General features: G+C 32.5%; 2 protein-coding genes across 2 annotated transcripts in view; one reads left to right on the top strand and one right to left on the bottom strand.

Moving 5' to 3' along the window:
* Positions 1–9,237, top strand: part of LOC124369886 (secreted frizzled-related protein 5-like) — a 66,117-nt gene extending 56,880 nt beyond the window's left edge. The window contains exons 3-5 of the mRNA XM_046828026.1: positions 5,555–5,629; positions 6,919–7,172; positions 8,884–9,237. Coding sequence (XP_046683982.1) covers positions 5,555–5,629; positions 6,919–7,172; positions 8,884–9,060 — 506 coding nt within the window. The 3' untranslated portion in view covers positions 9,061–9,237. The remainder of the gene's footprint in view (positions 1–5,554; positions 5,630–6,918; positions 7,173–8,883) is intronic.
* A 9,308-nt stretch (positions 9,238–18,545) lies between these two features.
* The window catches only part of LOC124369885 (protein wntless), a 34,029-nt gene continuing 33,184 nt past the window's right edge, over positions 18,546–19,390 (bottom strand). The window contains exon 13 of the mRNA XM_046828025.1: positions 18,546–19,178. The gene's annotated coding sequence lies outside the window, so the exon portion shown is untranslated. The remainder of the gene's footprint in view (positions 19,179–19,390) is intronic.

Here is a 19,390-nt window from a genome sequence, read left to right as displayed (position 1 = left end):
AAGGGACTATTCATCAAATTCCAACAGAAAATATCATTTTTAAATTACATGACAGCTATTTGAACGGGTTTATTTTTTCCCACTAAAAATTTACTAATGTATATCATGGAATTCAGGTTTTGATACATCAATAAAAGATAGAGCTTTAGATGTAATTTTGAAAACACCTATTTTATTTCAAAAGAACATGGAGTTGTTATTTTAATATGGATGATTTAAAACATTAAAAACGTGCATAAATGTTCAATATAGTACTTGATTAACATGCAATCTTGGATTTTTAATCAAAGGGATTAAACTATATTTTTATAAGCAGAGTAAGCGTAATATTGAATTACTAGATATTAGAATACAGAATACAGAAAGCTTTATTCATGATCATCAAGAACAGAATAGTTGTCAATCAATAATAAAAATAATAAGTTATGAAACATAACATTGAAAGGAAAGAACAAAAATTAACAACAAAAACATTACAAGTCAGGAGTTGAGAATGTCATAAAACTCATCGAGACTGTCAATCTCTTAAAGAGCAATTTCTCTTAAAGGAAGGAACTGATTGACAGCTGCTGCATTAGTGAAGAGATGTCAATAGTACAAAATGTTACATGCCAGAGGCATAGTAATCACTAGTGCAGCCTATCAAAATGAAGTCTAGGGGTTTCAAGGGCACTCTTTGGAAAATGAAATAACCCTTAAAATTTAGCTGTTAGAAATTTTTATTAAAATAATATATCTTTTTTAAGGGCTGTAAGTGAATTTTTTTTAAATGTTTAGTTACATATTACGAGTTAAAATTATCCTAAAACAGACATTATCTGGCAGCATAAAAAATAGAACATGTTATTCAAACATTTGAAGTATAACTACTCCAAAAGTTGAGGTATAAATATAAATTGACACTACCAATGGATCTCCTCTAGTAACAGATGAATTCTACAAATAAGTAGGACACACTAGAATAACTGACATGTTAAATGATTATCTGTGTCTGCTATTACTGTAATCAAGAGCCAGTAGAAGCATTGTATAACTTAGTTCAACATAAGATCTATAGAGCAATTTCTCTTAAAGGAAGGAACTGATTGACAGCTGCTCTGGTGCTAGTAGAGACTGTGATGGGAGAATATTAAAGAAGTTGAAAATACCAAAGGATACAATTATTTTTATAGCTTGACACGCCTAAAACAAACTGCACTATGTAAATAAAAGTTAAATGAGCGTCAGCCAACAAGACGAAAACAGTCTTTTTGGCTGAAAATTATGAGGTTCACTCTCTCTATGTTTGGCCATGTCTATGGATGATATAATTATTATTTAGGTGTCTGACTGTTCTTCATGAGTGTTTAAAACTAAAAAAATGTGACCTTTATTATTTGGTATTTTAACCCATTTGTTACCCTCCTCCCCCACACTGAAACTTTCGCTAGAAGTAGTGTGGCTGACGGTAGATTTCTTTCTTTTAAGGCAAATTCATCTATTGTTTTCTTGAATAACTAGATTGCGTGTGTGTATATATATATATATATATATATATATATATATATATATATATATATATGAAGATGAATATATATATTATGCACATTGGCTCTTCATTTCTGGACTAGAAGGCTTCAGCAACTGGTATTCTTCGTGTGTCTTTTGTCGTTGCTTTATTTACTAGATAATAACAAGTATTACTAATAATAATAATAAAAAGTTATATCAAAGGAAAAGTAGTAGCTCATTCTGCACTTCAAATTCTTGTGGAATGAAAAAAGAATAGTGTTTTCAGACAATAAAGGGTAGAAAATTCAAATTTTGGGTTTTAAATTAATTGCTGATGAGGGCACAGAGTTTTATTCAGAACATGACTTAAAATCCAAAGATAGAGTATGCTTGAAATTACGTGAATTTGAAAGTTACTTGGGAATAGACTCATTGCTACAAATTTCATTTTTATTAAATGAGGGATAAACATACCCGAATAAATGTCTATAGATAGACTCACGTAACAGACAACATACAACATTTTGGTTATGAAGTGTTTAAGGATAAAGCATACATATTGCCACTCTTTGGAGGGTGGATGGAAGCACAGCAGTGTTTTATATATAATCCAAAAAAATCCCTCAAATTAAAATGTATAAAAATAAATCTATGTCAAACAAAAATTTCAAATCGTAGTTTATAAAGAACTCATATGAGTGACAAAATACATGTCTTTTACTAAGATGTTTGAATGATTGAAATCACTAGACATGTAAATAGTTAAATTTAGTAACTTTTTTGAGAAAATATTATATATTGATATAAACAGCTAAGCAACAATGCTACATGTATTCTGAAAATTTGCTTTAAAAGATTCTTTTGACCCATATAAATCCCAATATTTCAACTTTGGCTTATAAAGTACTTTAAAAAAATTAAGTAGTCAATACTCAACCCCCTCTAGTTAGGGCAGGACATCTACAATAAATGTCGGCTATTTTGTAACCAGTCGGAACATAAAATAAACTTTCATCTTGGTGCAACCAATGTTCATTTAAGGTTATGACATCACAATTTAACTTATCTAATGTTAGTTCTAAAGGTAAAATTTTACTTCTCAAGGACTGAATGTTGAGATGAAACACTTTCAGGAGCCTGAAGTCGTCTGTGATGACTGATGGTGGTTTGCCACAGTCGTTGTCAGCTGATCGTTTCCCGCAGGTGTAGCTACACTTGCAGGTTGACTGTCACCAACATCCAGTGCTTCACAGATCCTCTCCGCCAGCCACCGTTTACCATTCAGATTGAAATGCATTCCATGAGCAGTATGCAAATGTCGTTCCGCACTACATTCAACAAATATTGGCAATAGCCTTTTTTAGTGAAGCAACAACAATCGTAGTCGTTCCTAGGATGGGTGACTACTGAGCGATCCTGCCTTTACAAGCCGCCTGTATGCCTGGTGGTGGTGGTTCGGAAGTCATCAAGTTATTGAACCACAGGTTAAATATTAGTAAGCCTTAAATAGTACCCAACATTGCCTGGCAAAATAAGACTTTCTATAATTTTCTAAGATTTTTTCACATATACTCTAATAGCGTAGTCATGGTGGGAGGGGTTGATTAAATGTGAATATTAAGAGCACTCAGTTGTGCACCTGATGAGACAATGAAAACACATCTTCATCTAGATTACAATGAATGGTTGCTGGGTAAACCAAACAGTGATATAAGTGTCTGATGTTGAAATGATGCAGAGTTTGTTTTAACATTCTCGTCATCGCCAACTTTGTTGTATCTCTCCAAATAGACATGGATATACAAATAAATATACAAATAAACATGGACTCCAGTTTTCAGGAGTCATATTGTGTAAGTAAGAATTATTATTGTGGAATGTGGTTTGGTGGTACTGTTGGATTGTTTTCATCCATCTAATAGTAATATGGTGGTTAAGCGGTGCCTAAACTGTATAGAGATGGGTGGGTATATATGTGTGTGTGTGTGTGTGTGTGTGCATATGTATTCGTATCATGTATGTATGTATATGTATATATATATAATTTTTACCATTATGTATTTCGTACAATCTTAAGCCAATCTTTTGTAAATTTTTATGTTAAACTATGGTACACAAATGTAAATTAAGAAAAGACTGATTGATGGACTCTTCCCCTTACACAGACCTATAGTCTATATGGGGAATTATTCATTGAAATTATGGAAGTGTATATGTTATTGTTTTGTGTTTGTGAATAAAAAGATTTTGATTTGATTTGAAGTCTGCGAGTATGTCAGATTTCAGATGCTGCACCTAAGCGGAAGGTGAAGTGGAGCTAAATTCAACATTCATACTCTAATAGTCCTAAACCCAAACCGGTTTATTTTATTTTCCATAATGTAACAGAAAAAATAGGCAAATTTTTATTGCTGCTGATTTAAAAACACATATTGCTCAAATTTTTAAACAGCTTTAACTTTGTATAGGGGTAAAATAAAATGTTTTTATAAAGAGTGTTGGAAGTTTATTTTGGGGTTTGAGTTAAAAAAATTTGAGTTGCATAAACTGTGTGACAACCCATTTTGGGAAGAATTTAATAAAGAAAAAATCTTGAAAACAATATTTAACCCTTTTAGTGCCGACTTTATTTGGATAACTTGTTGGATGTATTAACACGCATAAAGAGCTGACGCCCGGGTGATCAAACATGTTAAAACATGTATTCTGTGCCAATGTCAATTTAACCAAACGTTTTGTAAAAATATACTAAAATTACAATATTTTAAATGTGCGTATTTTATATACTAATTAACATTTAAAAAATGTTATTTCTGTTAAACCTGCTATACATTGCATAAAAACAGCTGACCAATCAGTAATGACAGCTAACAATCAACATGGCTAAATATCAGAGTTTTAAAAGCTCAAGCGCTCTATTATTTTATTTTTAAAGATAACTTTAATAAATTAGATTTTGTTTTATAGTTTTTTTATATTTTAGAATATAAGGTTTTGAGTATTTAAAATGTTAACACACAAAACAAAAAAGAATTATAAAAATGCCAAATAAATAAAAAAGTTACAACATTTTATAATCACATTATAGAACATTGCTAAAAATTACTCCTCTAACACCTTTAAAAATACCCTTAGCAGTTTTAACAAGAATTCCAAAAAATGTCTGGCACTACAAGGGTTGTTGTTTTTTTTCTAAGCTCAATATTTATTTCATTATATGTAAAATAGGAAGGGGGGTTTATTTTCACACCCTGTAGATAAAAACAGTTTGTGATCCCTTCCAAATATATACTGCCGTAATTTGTAGTAGCACTTTCCGGTGGAGTATTAATTAAATCAGAGATAATGATGTGCAGTGGGCTTGTATATTTGGACAACAGCCTCAATCTCCGCCCATGTAGTGTTTGTTTACTGTCTCTGGTTTGTATCACCCCAACACCTGGCTGTAGTGCGTCCTTCAGCTGGTCCTCCCCGGTTTGTCTGCACTATGCTACATCGGTTGACTTTTGAGTTCACGCATTACCGTTTTTTCTGGTTCAACTAAACTGAGAATCTAGATATAACAGAATTCACAGAGTGCCTTATTGTATGACAAGGAATGGATGTGTACACCCATACCAATGAAGTCAAACTGAATTCAACAAAATTATATGCTTTATCCATTTTTACTTTTATCAACTTGCAAAACGAATCAAATGAAAAAAATTCTACTGTAACAAACTTTATGCAACCTCATAACAAAATTAAGAACTAAATTAATAAATATTTTTTGACGTTGAATTTAAGAAACATTTTATTAATTAAAACTAAGTTAATATTAGATGATATTATTTAATTTTTCATGTATTTACTTGTTGTTAGTTATTAATTTATAACTATGTACATTTAAATGATGAAATAAATTAACTGAACTGTAAGGTAAAAATACACCTATATATATATATATATATATATATATATATATATATATATATATATATATATATATATATATATTGTACTGTTACAGTCCAAATTAATTTCTAGGGTAGCAACAGAATGATGATGTTTTATGATGTTTCAGGAAACGGCTGTAAGATGTGCAACCATGTGGAGACCTACGAGAACATACTGGACAACTTCTGTACTTCTGACTTTGGTAAACCATCCAGCTCGGATACTTTTTTTAAATATTCTATTGTAAATAATTCTTTATAACTTCAATACAAACACACAATGCAAGCAGTTTACTTTGAAAATAAAGATTGTCAAGCATTTACCTCAAAATTAAAGTTACAACCGTTTCAGTAATAATGCAAGATTTTCTAACTACTCCTCAAACAAAATTTTATATTGAGAATACAGTTCTAAAGATCCAAAATTAAGAGAGTAATTTCCAATAAGGAGAGGTATCATTTCGAAATGGGCTGTCACATAATTTGCTTCTGAGAAAAGAGCTATGCTACATAAAAATGACCTTGATTTTGAAACAGGGCTATACATCAGTAGTCTTGCTCTTAAAATAAGAACAGTACTACGCTACAATAACCTTGATTCTGAAAAAGGGCTTTGTTACATTAACCATACCCTTGAAACAGGGCTATTTTATAAACACTGTTTAATCTCTAAACTAGTGCTATGTTTCAACCTTGGCTCATTTAACACATCATGTCGATAAATAAAATTTTTACTGGCAAATGTACTAGTATTTTAAATTAGACAACAATATTTTTCCATCTATACTTAGTTAAAGAGCCCCCCTCCAGCCATGGTGATAGAAGTTCCATTGTAATTTATACAATTTATATAAAGATTCATCAACATTTATTCAAATTTTAAATGATAATTAGGTGTTTATTTTATTATAAGATAGATATACATAGTTTAACATAGTTTTAGGATACCTGAAACATATACTATTCAATTAATGCATCATTTACCTAATTATTTGTTAATAATGTTCTGTATATTAAATTCTGAACATAAAATATCCTTTCTTTTTAACAATATACTGATGACATTTTGGAGCATGTCAAAGTTTTACAAATATCCAATATTTAAACCTCTTATTACAATCTAAAATATGTAATTATCAAATATGGTGGCTAATTATTGTGTTTTTTACAGTTGACAATACTTATGAAAAGTGGTCTCCCTATACATGGGGTATTTCACCTGCAACATTTCAGCCTGATCGGAAAATATTTCTAGTTTACGTAATTTCTAATTGGCCTAATCTGAATTTTTTTAAGAAGAGGCCAATTCCCTTTTGAGCTTTATTCTACTTATTTATTTATAAATTTGAAGATTATGATTCCAACAAAAGCTAATGTCCGACTCAGCTGGTATTATACAGGTATAAGTCCCCCCCTACACACGGGACACTTTTGGTAGGTATTATTAACAGATTAAAAATAAAGTTACCTAACCCAAGTGTTCAACTTTCAGTGATCCGCACGAGGTTCAAGAGAGTCCACAAGTCCAAGCTGAACTGCAAGAAAGTGAAGATCCTGAAAAAACTGAAACCTGGAATCTTGAGCAGGAAGTTGAGGAGGCCAGTGTTAATTTTGGATCCGCCAAATTTGTGTTGCGAGGAGAAAATCAAAAAGAAGAATCAAGAAAACTATCTAGTCATGGGCCACATACGAGGCAATAATCTTGTTCCAAGTTTCATCATGCAGTGGATCGCCAAGAGCTCCAAGGTCAGTATCCACATATACTATTAGAGTCTGTTCTTTAGCATTTCTTAACAATTACAAAACCAATAGTGTGTAAACATCAAGAATTACAGACAGAGTCTATTTCATGTAATAGTAAAATTGACTAATTTTATGATTCCAAGAATTAACTGTCAGACTAAAACAAGCGTTTAAATCAATTCAGATGTTCAATGTAGACATTGTAGCGTACAAATCTTCTCTTTTCTTCAGTATATCTTTTTATTGGTATGAAACGAACAGTAATATAAAACTGATTGGATGGTTGTGAGTTCCTACACACACTAACTGTTACAGTTGACTGATAGACATTATTGTGTACTGACCTTTTCTTCCGTGAGGATCTTATTTATATTAATACACAGCAATACAACTTTGACTGTATAGCTATGTATCTATATTCATAGCCCTACTAATAAGCGAGTTGAGAAATTTGCAAGTAGACCAATAGACATTTTAGAGTCCGCTTTTTTGAGAATCTCAGATAAATATAAAAAACACAACAATACAACTTTTGGATTGGATAGCTACGAGTCTTTAAGCACAATAACCAGCAAACTGGAAACTCCCAGAGTTTACTAATAGACACTTTGATGTAGAGATTTTATTTTATTTTTTTGAGGATATTATACAGGGTGAGTTACTATTATATAAAAATCTAATGGTGTCTGTCTACATTTTCTTTACTCAATCACATAAAAACTACTGGACTGACTGGACTTACATTTTACATCAACGTCTTATGGTCCTTGGGTAATGTATAGGTCTATTCTTATCTTGAAAACCCTATCTCAGTCTCTAAAGTTGTATTACGGGAAACAAATATTATTAATTGAAAGATGGCCTGTTCCAATATAATCAACTGTCTGTGTAAAAATTGTTTTATGACAGCACAACCATATGTTTAATTTAATTTAACTATTATGTTCAATTCGTTTACTTTTACAGTCTTGATAACATAAAGTAATCTTCATAGTAACAACACTTCTTATTTCAACCTTTTACGGAACTGCTGTTAAGCACAGAGTAAGAAAATAACCAGATAAGAAATCTGAATGTTTTAGTAAACATATACTTTTAAGTGTAAATTTTAGCAAATATTAAAATGGTCAGTACCAGTAGTATTTTAACAGTGCTTGGTCAGTACCGTAATGCAGATATCAAAGACAAAGTGACTATCTAACTTTTACGATAAATTTAAAGACTGTTATAAAACCCATCTTAGTTGTCTTTTACCAGAAGTAGGCTTCTCAGACCTGTGTATGTATACATGTATTTTCTTAATCCGGGAAACAGGGCAAAATCAACTATGGCACAAGAAATACTTAGCTTGGAGTTTACTTAAAAGTATATATTTATGGCCATTGTAATTTATTACAATGGCAATAAATATACACTTTAGATAGTTTTATTGACCGTGGCAAACTCAACATAGGCGTAGGAAATATACTTTACTTGAATCAGAAGTGCATTATGCACATGCAAAGCAAAATTGTGTGTAAAACGGGTAACTGGTAGTAAAATAAAATAAAACAATACAACTTGTACTGCATAGCGGCAACTTTATACTCTTAATAGTTGATAACTTGGAACCTGTTCTTTGTGGACCAACACACAGTGGAGTTCAGATTTTCATTATAATTTTAAGGATCTTTTAGAAATATAAAAAATTTATTATGGCGATATTTTGTTACAGATTTTCAAACAAGCCATCAGGATGTTCAAGAATTTGAACTGCACGGACCCCAAGTTCATTTCCCGCTCAGTAATCGGGGACATGCTCCATCTCGGGGACTTGTCTGCCGTCTCAAACCCTGTTTTTACTCAAAAAGACGTACAATTCCCATTTTCAATGTCAGTTCCCAGTAACTAAGACTGTCCATGACTTGTGAATAGATTACCATTACATGTACTTTTTTATGTTTAGATGACAATGATAGTTCATGCTGTGTCATTTAAATTTGTGTTTACCACCAGTTAGTTGACAATAAATGCTAACATTTATCTATATTATTTTCGTGGTTAAACAAATAAATGTAAATTGTGTGGATTTAGTTGCAATCTCTTTATTTTACCCCTTTACCATTTCAATGCCTTTAAACGAATGATGGGTACTGATATATAATCTTAAGTATTTCTATTGACACAAAGCTAACCAATGTATTAATCCAATGTCAAAAGTAAGTTGTAAAGAATTTATTAATCATATTCAAATTAGTAGACATATGAAAATCACAATGCTAAAGCGGCATTGACCCTGTTGATTTTGTGTACTTCAGTAATCAACCATCTTGGACACCCATTACACACAACTTGTGATAATGTTGTGTGTTTCAGTCGATCAGTTAGGATGTCATGAACAACAACAGTTCGATCAAAGTTCACACAGGTCATCAAATGTTGAATGATCGGAAATATTTTCTTCAAATTTCTGCACCACGTCATCCACTTCTGTCTTCATTGTGAATTTACATCATTCTGTGATTGAAATTCAGAACCCATTTCACGACGAAGTTTAGTAGTGATTATGCGCTTAGCATTTAAGTTGAGTAAACACAGAGTGTATGTCACGCTTAGCAGGAAGTGGAATGATGACAAATATCTCTAATCCTAACCACATTGTGAATCAACCTGCTACTGATGACTGGGACTGCTAATTCGCCCCCATTAGATTCCTGCTACATGGCAGTTGTACCAACTTTCCATGAAATAATTCCCCACCAGGGGTACAAGGTTTGTAACCATATTTTCTGGATAGTCCTTATAAATAACTTTTGATACACAATAACAAAATTATGAAACTGAAAAAAAAGAAGTTAAAAAAAGAAGCCAAAAACAAACTTCTTTCAGTTTGAAAACCTAATGAAAAAAACATTGCTGTTATCAGATTTAGAGGGAAAAATCCAAATTAAAAATAATAATAATAATAATAATTTATTCCATCAATAATAATTTACAAAGTATAATTCACAATAACTTTTTTCAGAATTTACCGACCACTATTGCCAGTAGTGTGGCCAGTAATTTAATAATATAATTAAATATAATTTAATAATAATATTAAGACACTTAATCTAGAGTCCAGCAACTTAAATAGTTATTTAAAATTGAGCCTCCAATTGTAGTGTTTTCTTTTTATTTTATTTACTTTTTAATACTAGTGACGTGAACCAGAGCTGATAGGTTTGTATGAATATCTACATATTGTTGAATAACGGCCAACAGTGATTTTATTTTCACTTTCTTATTTTCATTTTTTTTATCATGCATTAGCCGGCATCATTCTGGATACTTAGTGACACAATTCATCAGAAATAAATACTAAACTATCCATTTACAATTTACTATCCTATCCACATTGTGTTTTCCTATGTTTTGTTGAAACTGCCACAAGCGGCTGTGTTGTGAAAATTAATAGTTGTGATTGTGTGGTAATTAATACAAGTATCGTGTTGTGTGTAACTAACCTCTATCTGGGTAAGCTAATCCAATTCTAACTTTTCCTTCCTTCTTGTTACTGAGTGCACTAACTCATTTTACTGTAGATCATATACAATATGTCGGTATTCATTATATTAATAACTCACCACAGAATAACAGCAATTAAACTAATAGTAACTCATCAATAACAATAATAAAATCTTAACAATAACAATAACATTGCAACAATAAATGTACCAAATCAACAATATATCATTTAACACATGTAACAAAAATAAATAATGAAATAACAAATATATAAATATAATAATTTATGTAAATATACAAATTCATGTTAAACTAACTGAACTACATTTTATCTGAGGACATAATTTAAAAACTTAACATCTTCCTGCAAAAAAAGCCAGTAGAACAATTTAGCACAATTTGTTTTAAATTAAATACAGGCACGGCAGGATGTAACAAGAGAATCTACATGCATTGTAAAATCTAAATATCTATCAACTAGCAGATGAGTTTTCCAAGGCGGTATTCATTTAAGACTTTTCTGAACAACAAAAAGAGCACAGAAAAATCATAATGTACGTATATTATACAGTTCCCATTACACAAAAAAATACAATTAACAACTAGAAGTGTTAACATCCATACTACCTTGAATATATCACAGGATAACTGTATAAAAAATTATCTCAACCTCACGGAAAAAGTGTCTGAAACACCCAATCTTGCAGCAGTTGACAAAATCAGATGTCTCTTGTCATTTTGATCAACATTTGTCCTGAAATAGCCATTACAAGAATATAATATAACTTGTTTGAATAAGTTAAGATTCTTCCCATAAAACGCCTATCTGAAGTGACTCAACATCTTATTATACTGGACTTCCACTTTACAACAGCTCGTGTTTAGTATAAGTTGACTTTTATCGTTTGCACTATAATTTATTATCCAAGATCTGGAGGAACGTAAAGAAATTTCCTTTTTATATATTTCTGGAAATCACAATAAAAATGAACAAAGGTTGCCCAATGGTAGAGTTGACCATTTGCTACGATTTTTTAAAATAAACAAGACCATGTTTTATTTTTAATTCACCAGGTAGTTGTAATGTTTTTTTACAAGGAGCTTGCTGGCTTGATTAATAATGTTTAAACTGTTTCATGTCTGGCATAGGACCAGTCCTAACACGTTCATAACGACATGTACCCCGTCAGGTACATGTGATCTTTCACAGCTGCCATTGTGTACCCGGTTGGCTACACACCGGGTTTTTGTAAAGCAAGTCGTTCACCTGATGGGGTACACGTTACTATACATTTCCTTATTGTGTGTTTATAGTTTGCCTTTTTGATAGTTTTTAAAATTTGATCATGCACTTAAATAAATACTTCAGACTATAGTGTACCTTATCGGGTACACTATAGTGTGTATGTTTGGTTTTTAGCAGCTCTTTCTCTATTTATAATTTCCCAGATTGCTTTGGTTTTATTTTTAGCTTGATTTATATAGTCTGCATTGGCCTCCTTCCTACGCTCTCTGAGTTTTAGATCATAAGCTTTCTTTTTCCGGTTTGCTTCAGTCTTATCTTCTATTCTTTTAATAAATTCTTTCCGTAAGCTCAAGGCTTCTTCGTTGCGATATGTATTCCTTTTAGAGTGATGTTGTTTCTTGGTTTTGAATGGACAGGCAACATCTAAGGCCCTAGTAAAGGTGATAAGGAAATTGTCATAAGCGTCATCAGTGTCGTTTGATTGTGTCACATTTTCCGAAGTTTCTGTGGCTAAGAGATGTTTTAGGATGTTTAGATTCCTTGAGCTTGTATCCCTACATGTTGAAGATGTTGAGTTGTCAAGTATTTTAGGAAGATCAACTGTGCAGTATTGACAGGTATGATCTGAGAGACCAGTGTTACAGACTTCTACATTTAGTTTACCTGGAGGGAGGTTAGCGCAGATAATGTCAATAGAGGAGTTAGAGGTGGCTGTGACTCTCGTTGGTAGCAGGGCAAGTCTCCTAAGGTCATGTAAGGCCAACAGTTCATTTAGTGAAGCTCATTCTCTGTTATTGGTAAGGTTATCAATGTTGATATCTCCTGTGACAATGATGTAGGAGTTGTTTGTATGTACTTCTGTTATAGTGTCATCTAAAACTTGGAGTGTGGTCTCAATATTGGCATTTGGTGGTCTATAATAGCCCAGTATATGTAAGTCTGTTTTATTGCTTATTTTTATTGTTATTCGAGTTACCTCACATACCATTTCTACACTGTATTTTTCCAGGTTAAGAGAGGTAGTTTTGTTGGCTAGCTTATTGTATATATAGCAACACTTCCTTTGATATGTTCTGTTCTACCATATGCACACACACTACTATAATTACTGAGCCTTAAGTGACTGATGGTTTGTTGCTTTAGTCCATGCTCAGTTAGGACCACTATGTCTGGTGGTTTTGTATGCAATAAGTGTTCTAGTCTTTCGATTTTATTGTTTACTCTGTCTATGTTCTGATGGAAGATTATAAGTCTCAGTGTTGTTTTTTTATTTGATAAGTCGTGTTCCAGAAAGTCCTTGTTTTGAATTTATTTTCTTTTCTGTTTCGCAGGTCTAAAAAATTACTTGTGTTGGTGTTAGCTGTTTCTGTGGCAGATGTCTCTCCATCAGTAGAGTTGTCTGTGGCATGTGCTATGTTGGCATTAAGTGTCATATCATCTGAAGATATTTGCAAATTTGATGTTTGAGTTTCTTCGTTGTTGCTCAGAGTGTAGTGTTTCGAAATATCCAAAATCGAACATGAGTTGCCTCTTTCAATTAGTTGTCCCTCATAGTATTTTTTGTTTATTATTTTGTAGTGTTCTATGTGTTTGTTGAAAAACTCTTCTATGCAATCACTGTGATCTCGAAGTTTTGCAGAGATTGGCGGAGATGTGACAACTGCCGTTGTAGATGAAATTCCAGTAGTGATTTGGATTTTGTGGACCCTCCCCGTGCAGTGATTGTATGACCCTTTAGTTTCCTTCTTGTCATTATGATGTGCGATTGCTTGAGCTTTTGCCACTTGCAGAGATACACTGAAATGATTTTTTCCTCGGCTTGCATTCTTTTTTGTGACTTTGGGGAATTGCAGTAACTATAACTCAGCCTTTTTGTAGAAGTGGGGGTCACAGTCGCTGGGTTACTTTTTATATCATACAGTTGTTCTTGAAAAGAGTTGAAAAGGTGTTCTATGTGGTCTTGGCGGACCTTCATTTTTGTCAGCTCAAGAAGGAGGGGTGTAGTCATGGGTGATAGGGTACTGGACTCTGAGGTATCGGTTTGTGTTCCTGAGTGTTTTACAGTTGTTAAGGCTTGTTTTGGATAAACTTGATCAATATAATTAGTTTTCTGTTTTTTAAGTTCATCTTGAAGTTTTCTAATTTCTTTTTCATAATTTAAAATAATTTGTTCCTTCTCCCGGTCTGCTCCTCAAAAGTTTTGACTAATTCTATTTGAAATTGTTTCTCTTTGGTGAGCTGATGTTCAATTTGATTTAGAGTTTCAGTTAAGGCCAAATTTCTATTGATTAGTGTGTCTTTTTCATTTTCCAAATCTTCAATTTTCATTTCATATTTAATTTCACTGTATTTCTTTAGGTCTGTGATCTGTTGTGATAGTTGGACATTTTTGAGTTTTAAATTATTTAGGTCTTGTTTCAGTTTTCCATTTTCGGCCAGCAAGGCATTTCCTACCTCAGCAGCTAAGGTAAGTGAAGTTTCAAGGTGTCAAGGATCTTGTCTATCTTCCAAGTTTTTAATTTTTCCTTGAACTTCATCAATTGTTACTTGTGTCATGGAAGTGAATTCATTATTAATGACTGGTTTGTTTGAGGTGTGGTCAGTTTTATGGTCAAGAATGTGGGAAATGCTTGGTAGTTAGTTGCTTATCTGCGAGAAAGTAAGATTGATGAGTGGGCCGTAGTGTCAAAATTTGAGTTGTCTTGATCTAATTTTTTTACAGTTACTGCATTTCCACACATTAATTTCTGTAATAGTCCATTTTTTAAGGTTTTCTCAAGTATATTCTGACATCCAGCGTGGTACCACATATTGCAGGGTCCAGAACATTTTATTCCTGAGAATTAAACTCCTACGGTACAAGAGCCACAAGGATACTTTGTTGGCATTTCAAATCTCAGTCAAGTTAAGACTGGGTTAATAATAAAGTGATAAATATTTACTCAGGTTGGTGTTTAAACAGAGTTTGTGAGAGGAAAATAATTTAAAAGTGAGTCAGTCTCTTATATTATATCATATAACAGAGTTACTGCTCCCAGTCCGAGTTGACACACTAGCAACTGTCACAGGTGGTGATGAGTTGGAGACTCTCAGCACTTGTGAGTTGGCCAATTCCTGTCACATCACTTGTTGATCATTTAGGTTAATTTGAATTATGAATTAGACTTGTCAGTTTTTATTAACAACTCAGACTACTAAGAACTTTTTTATTGAGTTAATATTTTACTTAGTGAATTCTTGGGAAGTTCTTTATAAAAATGATAAAAAGTTATTAATATGCTGCCATTGTGAAGTAGGTCAGCTTTTACTTTTCTTAAGTTTTTGTGGTAAATTTAAGTTCCTTGGTGGAGTTTAATTGGTGAGTAGACTTACGGTTGTTCCAGTTAAGGTTTGTGCACAAGTTAAGTAATGTTTGTTGAATAATTACCACTTATATCACTACTTTCACTGGAGGTCACTATACTAAGACTGTAGCCAGTCAGCCATGTTTTTGAATATTGATATTACAAATATTGTTTGTTAAAGCCTTATCACTGCTGACGTTATGATTAAAATTTATTGTTTTACAGGAGGTCAAATTTGATTACTCTACTGTAAAAGAAATTGTGGGGTAAAAATAAAAAGATACCTTTTAAGAATCTACTTTTTAATATAATAGAAAATACAATATCCATATAGAGTGGTTGAAGATGATTCTTCTAAGACATAACTAAACTTAAATGCTAAATACTTTAATTGTTTACTGTAATTATTAACATATAAAAATACAAAATTACTTTACATGCAATAAAAACATTTAGACTAGGAACAGATACTTAAAATTATTGATCTAATATCTTCCAGTTTACACAAGTGCTCTTTCCTTTGTTTGAGTACTTTCATTTTCATTATTTAGTTCTCCGTTTGTTGCCTTTAATTTTTATTACAAAACTTATGAAGTAAATTTTAAAATATAACTAAAAGTTGAAAGTATAACATAAATTTACAGAACATTTAAAATCATTCAGCATTGCTAAAGAACATATATATTAGCAAGCTTCATTAGTTACATCTTTCGTGGCTTCCTTTTTTATATTAAAACATAACCATTAAATGCAATAAAGCAGCTGTAAAATGATTTCCACAACTGCTGCTGAATTATATAACGTTCCTTATGAAGGAAACAGGATTTTTCCGGACATTTGCCATCGTTAAGTGAAACAAGAAAACAGTAACACTACGTTTCGAGATCTGCAATCTGATCTCTTCTTCAGGTAAAGAACTAACCTAATACATAATTACAAACTAGGTTAAAATAAACAAATCTTACTAAAGCGTTGTGGCACGCCTGAGTCAGGAATCACAACCTACATGTTGTATGTCAACTTCACTAACACTAAAGACATGCACTTAATAAAAAAAACCATACAAAACACCAATCATTAAACTAAACTACGGAATACAGGTCACAATATGTCTTCACTCGTCTACTAACCATTACGACTGACCAGAGGGGGTAGCCAATGGTAATCGTGACGGCCGGCTAAAACAAGATGGCGGAAATACAAGGGAAGGGGAACAGGAATGGGCCCTTTCGTTATTATTGGTTCATGAGAGATGAACTTCTTAAAACCATATTGTGACTCCGCATTGGTTTATTGCAAATATCCGATCCGTTTGATACTTTTGGTATTCTCTTTAGTTCATTTTTTAGAATTGGCAACCAAAGCGGCCTAATCTCGACTGATGGTTGACTGATTGGTTGGTCTGCCAATTTAATGTATGTTGCCTCAATTAATTTCCTTTTGAAGAAATGTGGTTCCCGATGTATTATGTGGGCTTCATCCTCCATATCTTTATCCTTATCCTTTATCTTTAGTAAGATTTGTTTATTTTAACCTAGTTTGTAATTATGTATTAGGTTAGTTCTTTACCTGAAGAAGAGATCAGATTGCAGATCTCGAAACGTAGTGTTACTGTTTTCTTGTTTCACTTAACGATGGCAAATGTCCGGAAAAATCCTGTTTCCTTCACAATCCTTCCATCGTCAAAAATAACCTTCAAACAAAGAAGTTCCTTATGAATGAGAAAATTATTTCAGATTATACTGTGTGACAGGAGCTTAAATACTAAACAGACATTTGACACATACACATAATACTGTTAGATACTATCTACAAATTAATTCTTTCCTGAAGGAACTAGACGATGGTATAAGAGAAAGAAGAGAGGTAAGTAACGGGCCGAGAATCCAATGCACTCAATCAAATCTTACAGTTATTACACTCACTTTGCAACTCATACATAATTTTCAATAAACTGAAGCTACTCTATTGTGTGTTTATCGAATACAACATAGAAAAATCTGTGCAGAAGTACGACAGGTGCTAAGCTTTCTGAATTTTGGATACTCAATGCCACAAGTACCTATGGAAGACAGAAGTGGCACCTCGGATTAACTGGAGAACAAGGAGAATGAAGTGATTGAGTATTTATTGAACGATCCCAGTACAGATCAGTGAGACCGTAGCCAGAGAATGCGGTGTTTGTATATGTAGGACTGGCCAGGCAACCAAAACTACGATGGTGCAAACTATTTAGTGATGCATTTACAGGACTCTATGACGGTCTCGGTTATTAGGTGCAAAGAAAACTACAGATTGGAGAGTGGTGAAACGAGCTTCTCACTCGTTCATCCTCAGTATTATCCCCTCTTTTTATCTATACTACGCTTTCCCCTCTCACATAGCTAGATAGCCGAGTCTAGAGTCTGATCATGAAACCTCAAGGTACTAGCTATTCTAAATTAACAAATTACAACATACAAGACTTCGCTAACCGAAGTAATGGAGCAGCAGCTTGGTAAGAACTTGCTGGGTTCAAAGCGTTAACAGATCAAAATACGAGGTCCACATTAGATTTTACAATCATTATTTGATATGACAGTATTATCCATCGACTTTAAACATTGAATTGCTAGCCACCAACAATGTGCCCCCTCCACATCACAAACGGTTCAGCGTTGTGATTTTGTTATGGACAGTAGAGTAGGTGTTTGCCTAGTAATCTTGTTATATTTGGAATTAAAATAAAATTTTAGAATTTGGTATAACTATAATTTATAGATTGTTTGAATCACTATGTAGAAACTGAATTCGTGACAAGAATAGTCACAATGTAAAGATTTTTTATCAGGAAAATGTTGCAATTAGAAATGTTTGAAATAATAAACCAGATTTAAAGTTTGGTTCCAAACATTTTTCGTCACAGAGCATTTCTAGTCAAAGGACGGGAAAGGAAGATATTGCACAATACGGGAATAATCTATTTGAGTGCAAAATACATTGGGTTGGTGGAGTTACCACATTAGGTGGAAATAAAACCATTGCAGAAATCTCATTGTTTGTTTAAAATACCTGCATAGACTAGAGTCCTATTGGGCAAGATGTGGACTAGATTGTATAAATATATAAAAGTTTTCCGTGGAGCCTATTAGAGGATAGCCCAGAGATGAAACAATTTCATGGATTAATCTAAACTTAAGATATTAAAACAAACTTATACACAACAACAATGGACCTAGCCTTTGCTGCCTGGACAATAGCATTACAGATGTTTTGCTATTCTTACTTTATTAAGTGTGTACTAAAAATAGCAATGACGAGAACTTTGTGCAATATTTTTTATGTTGCTTCTGATACCTACATCACGAGAATTTAATACATATAAAGTACTGTATTGACATCGAAGGTGAAAAATATATAAGTTCAAGAGACAAGCCAGTATGAGACTTAACATTTACAGTTTGGCACCAGAGTTTTTCTTAAACACTTATGAAGAATACATTTTACCTAGGAACAAAACAAGGATATTTATTTACATATAATAAGCTATTACACACCTACATTACACATGACAGTACAGGTTTTGTTGATTTAAAACAATATTTATAAAAAGAACTGAATCATACCTTTTATATAAATAAGTTTTAGATTTTACGCTCATTGTTAAAACATATTTAAACAACTTGGACAAATTTTGTTGGACTTATTTTGTTACAGCATATGACGATGGCAATTCTAAAACTAACACAAAATTAATAATACTGTAGCTAAAGAAATATCACTTATCAAGACAATTTACACATACAACATAAATCAACATCTAACTACTAATAAATACATCTAGAAGAACAATCAATATCTTACTCATTTTGCTTAAAGTCTTGTTAAAAGCAGAGATTCTTCTAGCATCTGAGGCAGTTTAGAGAGGTGATCTTACAATTCCGACTTCAACACCTGAAAAAAGATGCATTTATTGAAAACTCTGAGTGGTCAAAGTCACCAACAGATGCATTTGGACAGATAGTTTAACAGAAGACTCGGATCAAATTTCACTAAGGAGGCTAATACTTTGTTAGCTACAAGTTTACCCATACAAGGGTCATTCTGAAAGTTTTGAGATACCAGCAGACAGTGAATAGTGCTGGGACTCTTATCATTTTTATTTG

Source organism: Homalodisca vitripennis, chromosome X (assembly GCF_021130785.1).
Source record: "Homalodisca vitripennis isolate AUS2020 chromosome X, UT_GWSS_2.1, whole genome shotgun sequence".
NCBI lineage: Eukaryota > Metazoa > Arthropoda > Insecta > Hemiptera > Cicadellidae > Homalodisca > Homalodisca vitripennis.
This window is presented reverse-complemented; position numbering and strand designations above follow the sequence as displayed.